This window comes from Lampetra planeri, chromosome 20, assembly GCF_965212315.1.
Source record: "Lampetra planeri chromosome 20, kcLamPlan1.2.h2, whole genome shotgun sequence".
In the NCBI taxonomy this organism is placed as follows: Eukaryota; Metazoa; Chordata; class Hyperoartia; order Petromyzontiformes; family Petromyzontidae; genus Lampetra; species Lampetra planeri.
In genome coordinates this window covers 11,351,313-11,361,404 of record NC_136126.1, presented here as the reverse complement: position 1 = coordinate 11,361,404, position 10,092 = coordinate 11,351,313, and the positions used below count along the sequence as shown (strand labels likewise).

Below are 10,092 nucleotides of genomic sequence, written 5' to 3'. Positions count from 1 at the left end.
TACAAGGAGTCATGTTTGCATTGACCACAATACCTGCGGTCAGAATGCACACAAAAAACACAACTCTGATAATGATATGCACTGTCCTTGAAATTGATTGGTTCACACCCGAGACAGCTTTTCTTAGAGCCAGATAAAAGGGTAAAAAAACAATTATTATATTTTGCTACTGGCAAAGGAGGTTTCAATGGGGCAAGTGCTGTTAGCGAGCACCGATGAAGGTCGGTACGGCACACGAGAGGGGCAGGGTAGCCGGCACCACGCCCCGTCTGATTTTGTTTCCCAAGTGAAGATGTTTAGACACAAACGCACCAGGTACTTGTTTGAGGCTGAGTCGACCTAGGGGGCGGGCAGAACCGCTGCAAATAATCGTCACTGGTGTTGGCCGCGAGCGGGAATCGAACTCGGGCTGCCGTGTTCGCAGCGCGCTAACCGCTACGCTACCGGCCCCCACGTGCCACATCCTCCACCATCATCATCATCCACTTGCACGTAGCGCGGAATGACGCGCGTGTAGTAGCAGCAGCAGCAGGGGGCGCGCATCCTCCCTCGTCCAGCCGCCCGCTCTCCTCTCCCATCTTGTCCAATCAACCAACCTCCAATCCTCCGCGCTCGCCTCACTCACTTCCACCTCTCTCTCTAACTCAACCACCTTCGTCCTCCCTCCCTCGCGCCTGCCCTCGACAATGTCGCTCGCCAGCCGGCAGGTGCGCGTCTTCCCGGAGCCCGGCGAGTTGGCGGCGTGGGCCGCGCGTCGCGTCTCGGAGCTGGCGGTGCGCGCCGTGGCGGAGCGCGGAGGGTTCCGTGTCGCTCTCTCCGGGGGCAGCGTCGCCGCCGCGTTCGGCCGAGAGCTGCCCGGCCTCCCCGGACTGCCCTGGGCGCGCACGTGGCTGCTGTTCTGCGACGAGAGGCTCGTGCCTCACCAGCACCCCGACAGCACGTACGGCCAGTACAAGGTGCCGCCGATAGACCGACAGAGATGCACACACCACACATCACACGCATCCTGTATAGGCGATGAGCAGACTGTTGGAGCAAGTGTTGCACCTATGAAATTCCGGCACGGCACGGCACGCGAGAGTGTGGGGTGGCCAAACAACCATGCCCGACCGCCTTTGTCTCCCGAGTGGCGATGTTTAACCACACACCGCACCAGGTACTCCTCATTGGAGGTCGAGTCGACCTAGGGGAGGCCCAGGACCGGTTCAGATAATCGTCACCGGTGTTGGCCCTGGGCAGGAATCGCACCAACGCAGCGCGCTAACCGCTTTGCCACCGCTCTGCCACCGCTCACCGAGGGGTCAACCACCACGAATGCACTCCGCACCACGCCTGCACGCAGGCCACCTGGCTTGGCTTGGAATTTTCCGGTCCTCGCCATCGAAATGTGGAGTATCCACCGCGGGCACAGAGTTTGCCGCCGGAGATAAGAGTGCTTGTGAAAGGTCAAGCACTGGCTTTGATCAGGCTTACTACATCTTGTCTGTTCTTGGAGGTGGGGTTGGTGGATCACGCTGAGATGCACAGTCATCGTGTGCATGAGACACGGTGGTGGTGGATTCATTTTCCCGAACACTGGCCGGCTAACCTGCCAGCTGGCTTGTATGTATGTATATGTATGTTGAACTTTTTTCGCACCGTGCATAGCCAACCGTGCTAATAGGACGTGTGGGCTTTAAGTTGGGATTATTGGCGTAAGGCACTGCCACTAGAGTGCAAGGCATTTCTGTGCATGATAATCCTATGGATACATTTATAAAAATGTGATGAATAGTTGTGTGGTGAATAATAATTTCCAGAACAGAGTTAATCCAATGTCTGTTCTCTGCCTTTTCTTTCAGGCCAGTTTATTGGGAAAGGTCCCCCTGCCAGAGTCCCAGGTCGTAGCAATTAACCCTTCACTGTCTGTGGAGGAAGCAGCCCAAGATTACGAGCGCAGGATGAGAGAAGTGAGACTTCGCACCACGTGATGGGTTAACACAGTCAAGCAGCTGTTTGTAACTTTGCAGAGCTTTGCATCTGCTAAAAAAATGTGTTCAGATATGTGTGCCTGGTTACATGTTGTACCTGATAGCACTGCAAGTTCATGGCATCCCTTCTTCATGGGACATTGAATGTACTCTTCCATATTGGTCAGCAAAAACTCATCAATAATACTGCTTGAAAAGAAATAAATCTCGGCGATGTTTAAGGCAATGTTTGACAAGTGAAATGTTGTTAATTGTGCTTGGGCACCAATGTTCATGCACCATCAAATAATTCCCATACTGGTCAGATGTGTTTAGATAAATGTGGGTATTTGTATTTCACCCCAGAATTACAAACCCCCACCCATAAAGCTCCTATGACAAGTTTGTATTGGGTGAGATGTTAGCTACCTCGTCTGGTATGCAGGTTGTGGGTTTGATCCCAACCCTGACGCCTGTATATTTGGAGTTTTGCGTGTTTTCCCATTGATTTTTTTCCGGGTCCTCCGGTTTTTTCCCTCCACATTTAGAATCACGCGTTTAAATTATTCGGATGCTGTACATTTCCACATGATAAGCCACTTTGTTGAGCTATAATTTGTGGCCAGGTCGCTTCTGACAAAAAGCGATATAGCTCAGTGGGCATTACTTGCTAAAATAAAAAGTTTAGTTTAATAATATTTAACCCACACTTTACACCACTCATCCACCACTTTGTGTACTGTAGTTTAACAAAAAATATTTTATCGTTCAACGGGGAGGTGACTTGGCCGAGGAGCAGAATCACGTTTGTCGATCATCGCAGAGATTCGCTTTTGAGCTCCGCTGCCGCCCTGCTTAACACTGTGAGTTCAAGGGAGTGCTTGGAGCAATGTTCTTCGTATGGCTGATGTTGGTGCAGAGCAACAACCACAATCTCACATTCATGTGGTCAAGCCAGACAACTGTGTCAGGAGCAGCGGAGTGTATCGCTGTAATGTCTCCTTTGTATTTGTGGTTCGGGCATTGCATCGTTATTTGCTGCATGGTCTGTTCTGGATGACCACAGTCACACATTGTATCGTTTTTAATTTTCCATTTGTGCAATAACCCAATGCATATGTACAATATTTAATAGTATAACCCAATGCATCTGTACAATATAATCTAGACATCCATACATAAAATCTCAAAGTGCTTTACATCAGGAGAAATGGGGGTGAGGTTGGGAAAGAAGTGGCTCTGACTTAAAATAGGAAATTCCTTTTGAAAGATAAATGTTTTTTAGGCGGAGGGACTTTAAGATCCCAACGGAACCGGATTCCCTGACAGTCTTCGGCAGAGTTCCACAATCCAGATCCCACGGAAGCAAAGGCCCAGACATCACCCTTGGACTTTGAGCAACATTCTGGGGATGCAGTGGAGATCACAATTGAAATCCTATATAGTCTTGTCTTTCGATTTAAAGCTTTCGTGACTGCAGGGATTCATCTTCTTGGTTCTTTCGGTAAAGTCACGTAGAAGGGAAGTAATAAAATAATGTTCATGTAACTGTATAATATGCTGTCACTAAATATGCAAAAGAAAAGTTAATCCTCAGATTTCTTAGATCACATTGTCTCAATTGTTTACTTTTAGTGCAAGGTCAAATGCTCAAAATGCCATTCTAATATGTTCAGAATCAGAACAGTTATTAATACTGGAGGTATCCGATGAGCTATAAAGCTGTTTTTCACAGATGTTCATGTGTACAAGTTGTTCAGTATCTCCTCTTCTCTACTGTGGCCATATGTATTACTGTGATGCATGTCTCAACGCCATTGAACAACCAAATCAAAGTGGCTTTATTTTAAAAGGCAAATGCATAAAACCAGGAGGTGTGAAAAGAGCAACCTTGAATTTGGAGTAACACCCTTCTGTATAATTTGTATGTCGAGTACTTTGCATAATAAAAAAAATTAGCCGGTTCTTTCTTCGGGTTGTGCCAATCACAAGTCTGAGCAATAACACTCTAATAATGCTGCAGTATTTTGTATTGCATATTTTAAGGCAGCTTTTGAAGATGACAATGTCACATATTGTCGTTACAGTGGACTCTACTCTTGTGTTTTAGGTTTTCCCGGGAGAAGACGTTCCAGTTTTTGATTTACTCGTGCTAGGGATGGGACCGGATGGGCACACTTGCTCCCTGTTTCCTTCACACCCTCTTTTGCAGGTTAACGTTTGCACACATACACACATACAGACAGGTGTAGGCAATGTTTATAAATCAGTTTGATATTGATTTGTATTTCCATATGCTCTGTTCATCTAGCCTTGTGGTGGAGAAGCAACACGTTACCTGTAGATAACTTCTTGCTATGAATGTGCAAAACACTGAACTAATTTTTCCCTTCATTCACAAAAACTACAATCCTGCATTTAACCAAATGAAATATTTTGGTATGAGAGTTGATATTTATTTTGCATAGATCTACACACAGCCATTATTTTCTTTGCATTTGTGATGTCCTCGCTGTGTCCTGCTATGATATTAGCACACTCCACGCATGCTGTGTAATGGTATTTTGTGTCACCCATTCAGAAGGATATATGAAGTAGCACTCTTACCTTTTGTTTGCTTCATGTATGTAGCAATGTCATGATTAAATTCCATAAGGTATAGATGTCTAAACCTGATAAAATGTAATGTCTTCGTTTTCAAATACTTTAAACGAAGTGGGCAATATCGTGGCATTTTAAGCCTTGGCTCTACAACTTTGGTATTTTCACATTGTGTCTTATCTGGAATGGAGTGGTTAGTTTGATTTACTTAGAAGTATTAAACACTGTGGGCAATGTATTGCCAATATATTTTATTCGGGTGGCATAAGTTCAACATATACACATAATGGAAGTGTTGTCTACGTTACGCTACATAAACCATTGCAATATCACCAGCCAGATCAGCCAGATCATGTACGGTATTTATTTCCCTTAAGCGCTTGGGGATTGAAATATATAGCGCACACTGCAGTATTACAGAGCCACACAATACAGTACAAGACTGTGAACGCATTATAAAATCACAACGTTAAAATTCTTAGCTGCATGCCGTGGTATACGCCTGTAATCCAGCAAACTGGAGGCAGCGCGAGTAGGTCATGCAGAGATTAGAGATGTACTGTGGCTGAGATGCTTACCTGCATGTTAGTAGGGAGCCCAATGAAGCAGTAAAGTATGTCTCCTAAAAAAATGAGTGTTCGATTGTGAGTTCAACTGATATTTCAATAAAAAAATCAAGGTTTGTTTTTCATCACCAATATGAAAATCGCATTTAATATAAATGAACAATGGTTTTTCCAGATTAATATTTGTCAGTAGAATTTGTTAACCAAGGCAAACATTGGAATTATTTCAACATCGCTGTGTCTCAACGGATGATAATGGGTTACCAGATGTGTTATGGGGAGCGTCCCTGTAACAGGCCAGGGACCGAGTGTGATTTTAGACCTATCTCTGCTGCGCTTGATTGTTGTCATGTTGTGGGTGTTTTCCAGGCACCGTTTGACCACGTGCAAAAATGCTTGTGAAAATTAATTAACTAAACCTCCTGCTGGAAAATATTATTTGTGATTCAGGGACTTTGCTAAATACAGATACAGTCTGTTCTCCTGTACCGCGTGTTGTTTTCATAACGCGAATTGGATTATAACGCGATGAATGTATTAGGGAGCACATTTTTATTAAAGCGGATGCGAATTGGATATATTACGCGATTGAGTTAACAGAACAACGTCGCGCAAGTAGGAATAAGTGGTTGTACGGCTGCCTCGACGTAGCATTACGCCAAGCGGGATGCTGCTAGATGCTTCAGATGCTACCCACGTGCCTCATTCTTTGTTCAGCCTGTATTAGCATCTCACGTGTTATAGCGAACTTTGCTTTATCCTATCTTATTTATAGTACCGCGCTTTTTACATAACGCAGTGCTCTTCAGGAACACAACTACTGTGTTATAGGAAAACAGACTATCTATTTCTTAAAAGTTTGCTTTGATGATTTGATTGTTTGCCATGCATGCTGAATGATAGGAGACGAAACTGCTGGTCGCACCCATCAGTGACTCCCCCAAACCTCCGCCAGAGAGAATCACGCTCACTCTGCCCGTGATCAACGCAGCCAGATGCGTGATGTTCATCAGTACGGGCGAGAGCAAGGCGGCGATACTCAAGGTAAGCAAATTCTCAACGGCACGGCTCATCGTTCTTAGTGCAAGATTGAGGTTAAGGAAAGGCCAAGAGAGAAGGAGAGCTACATAAAATAAACGTAATTAAGAAAATGTGTTTTTAGACACGACTTAAAAGTATCCACATTGTTGGTTAAACGAATTTCCAATGGTAGGGAATTGCACAGCCAAGGCGCAGACACAGCAAGCTGCCCGCTCACCCCAGGAACGCAGCCGGGTTTGAGGTACGCACACAAGGGCAGAGTCTGCAGATCTTAACGACCTTGAGGGGGTGTACGGATGACTTAACTCGTGAATAGATGGAATGCAAAAAGTAACAGCACTTGAGCCAAGGTTTTGTGGATGCGTTTGTGTGACTCAACCCCACAGAACTGTGAGTATCCCAGGAGGTGATAGTACAGCTCGTGGGTTTTTGGACTTTTGAGTGTCATGTAGAGCATGCGGATTCTTGTGCCTCTGAGTGTGATTCCCTTATATTCATAAGTTGTCCCCAGATACTCCAGTTCCCTTCCACTTACAAAACCCTCATTAAAATGTAATTTTGCCAAACATACTTATTCATCACCTCCTAAAAATGTCTTCATGCTTGGTGAATTTTTCCTGGATCAAAAAAAAAATGTTTATATCTTGCCTTTAAAAAAGCTGCAGTGCTAAATTTAACTGCCTCTTCTGCAGGTTACTCACTTGAAAGTGCCTCTCCCTTGGTCTCTTTGCAGCAAGTACTGGAGGGCCATGAGGAGCACCCCCTTCCTGCAGCCCTGGTGCAGCCAAGTAACGGGGAGCTGCTATGGCTTCTGGACAAGGCAGCGGCCAGCCAGCTCAAGTCAGCACTGTGACGTCTGCATCCTGCAGAGACTGACACGACTCGGGGTGTCTACCGCTGGGCAGCCCACGAGACGCATGCATGTGGTTTCCGTTACATCAGGGTCTTCAGCCGAGTTGACACATAGGTTATATAGAAGATTTCTGGGCTGTTCTTGGAGGCTAATGGCAATATCAGAGCGCTAGGACAACAACACTACTGAGGTCTTTGATTTAAATATGGTCAACCACACGAGGTTCTCAAGAGATGCATGTGAGTAGTTGTGGAGGGCATGTGAATAGTGACTCAGTTCTAGGCATTTTGCGCATGAAACAGCACAAATGTGCATTTTTATTTCTCCTTATTTAGTAACTTCTATCATCAGCAGTTGTGAATTGCTGTGGCTAGTTACATTAAACATATGGGCTATGCCCATTAGATGACGCTGCTTTAGATTACAAACCGAGTGTAAATGTAGCTGATGGTGTTTTATGCAACAGGCTACTGAATTAAAAAAAGGAATCGGATAGCAGGCTTTGGGATTACACACTGCATTTGTGTAGCAGTCTGCATGTTTGCAGGTGACTGCAACTCCAAGCTGATTTTTATTAAACCAAAAATGCCAAGGTGAACTCCAAAGGGTATTTTTTGTAAAATTCATAGGAGCTGCATTCATATGTTGACGAAAACACATTGCTAATATGCCGCCCATTGTGGGTAAGTGGAGACATTGCGCAACTTCAGAAATTGGTTGACGAGGAACATTCTTCAGTGTGTGCGCCGAGGCCCTGTGTGTGCATAGGAATTGTGCGCTCATACAAAAAACTAACACCGTAATGCTTTCATTGTGGATGCTTTCTAAGTGTTGGAAAGGCCCAATACAAATGTTCATGATTCTATTGGCGATTAAATAATGTTTAATATTTCTGTGTCAACAGAGAAGTGGGCACCAGCACAGATTCAAAACAACAGAGAAAATTGTTATTTTATTGTCATCTAATTATCATAGCAAATTACAGTAAATGTATCATTTACTCCACTATAAAAATGTACATTATGAAGATATCAGTTTTCAAAATTCTTATTTCATCTATGTTGATATTTTTTACATATCTTGCCGAATCACATTTGTCATGGCGACTTGAATGTTGTCTTTTGACCAGGTCTTTGAAGGAGAGATATGCTGAGGTTTTTCAAATGATTTACAAATACTGTACTTGAATTGCTCTTAAAATCAAACTGGTACAGTACTCTTGTGATTCCTGAGGTTTTAGTTTTGTGAAATACACAATCAGTTTTAGTATTGATCATGTGAAATGCACTATGGATGTTGATTTTTGTTAATATAATAAAAGTGCAGAATTAAACTGGCGGCCTTGAGTTGTATTTAATAAAAGCCGAATCCATGTAATATTGTGGATGCTTAGACCCTAATGAACTAAACCAGTTAAGATGTAGGATCATATGTTTTATTTGGTGTTTAGATTAAACCCACTCTACCAGCTGGATATTGATTATTTTAAACGAGATTCAAATAGATTTCCTAAGCATGCTTCATAATCCTATATTTGTCTGCCTTCTAACCACATAAGTCCATAACTTCCATTCACCAAGCTCTGACATCCTTCATGTATCATCACGACTGTTTACTCCATCTCCTTGGTTCTCTGATCATCACATTCCTCCTCTCTAATTATACATCTCCAGCGTGTTAAATAGGGCTCTAGATTATTAATAATACAAACATTAAACGTTTTGTCTCTTGTAAATATCTATAAATTACCAATATTTGGGTTCTCAAGGAGGGGATGAGGGCAATGGAGACACGTGGAGTGACACAGACATGCAGACACTTGAGACAAGCAGAAACGGATACACGCGGAGATAGACACGGAGACAAGGAGATACACCAAGATACGGAGACAGACACCAATACACGTGCAGTTGGGAAAATTATTGTCACGGATTTTGGCATTATCAGTCCTTTTCCTTGTTTTGGATAAGCATGAGCAAGAGAGCGTGAATTATATCATAACTGGAACACTTTACCACCCACCCGGGCCCACAGTGAGTTGTTTGGCTCGGTGTGGCCGCGATGATCGAGGAAACTCCAGAGAACCGTGTGTCGTGGAGTGAAACATGTTGAAGAGCACTGCACTACGCGACCGCCTCCTGCATCTGCGATCGTCATACACACGCATCACACGCGCTGGTGTGTGCAGTCGGGTACAAGCCTGGACCATGGACCACTTCAACAGGGAAAACATCGGTGTTGTGTTCATATCCGATTGTGACACCACCAAATGCCACCACAATCACCCTCCATCACTACAACCGTTATCCGCCACCACCACCACCATCAAAGACAAAACACCATCACCTACGACCCACATGAACAGACTTGGGGCAAGTGTTATTGGTAAATACCTGTGAAGGCAGTGGCGGCTCCTGCAAAATCTCTCAGGGGGGGCAAATGTCTGGATGATTTATAAGGATAAGGTCCACCCATGCAAAGGATAAATTAACAGCTTAAGCATGTAAAGGCAACTTCACTTCTTTAATATTAATGAAAAATAAAGTGACTCTTACAATACATCTTCTTTGTTTCTATACTCACTATAAATACAATCCACTCAAGTTTCTTTTATTAAAGATTCCACTAGGTGGCGAAAAATAAAATTGTTGACTGAAACGTGCTTACGTATGATGACGTAAGCACGTTAGTGCGAGCCCTCCTGGAAGCCATAGAGAATGCATTGCAGCGCCCCCCATTAGAAAAAAAAACATCTTTGAATGTAAGTCTATGGGAACACTGGGCGATTCTCAGCCGGAGTGAAATCGCCCAAAAAGAGGCGGTACTCCACAGAACGTGACATGACGCTGATTGGACTATATCCAGAGGCACAGTGACGGCTAGCGTGACTGGTTGAATGACATTGGTGGTGCGTCGCCCAATCGCCCTAATGAAGAAACCGCCCCTGTGTGAAGGCCAGCACGGCACACGAGGGGGTGGGTGGCTTTCTTCAAGCCTGGCCCTCTGTCTCCCGAGTAGTTTATCACGTGGTTCCATGCACTTCATGTGGCCAGTGAGCTCCACCTTGGCTTTTGCAATTGCA

General features: G+C 44.4%; 1 protein-coding gene across 1 annotated transcript; it reads left to right on the top strand.

The window, feature by feature from the left end:
- The first annotated feature begins 517 nt into the window (after positions 1-517).
- Positions 518-8,343, top strand: PGLS (6-phosphogluconolactonase). The gene is made up of 5 exons (XM_078603568.1): positions 518-956; positions 1,842-1,949; positions 4,060-4,161; positions 6,020-6,160; positions 6,891-8,343. Exons 1-5 carry the CDS (start codon positions 687-689, stop codon positions 7,008-7,010), a joined length of 741 nt encoding a protein of 246 aa, XP_078459694.1. The 5' UTR covers positions 518-686; the 3' UTR covers positions 7,011-8,343.
- Positions 8,344-10,092: the final 1,749 nt, after the last annotated feature.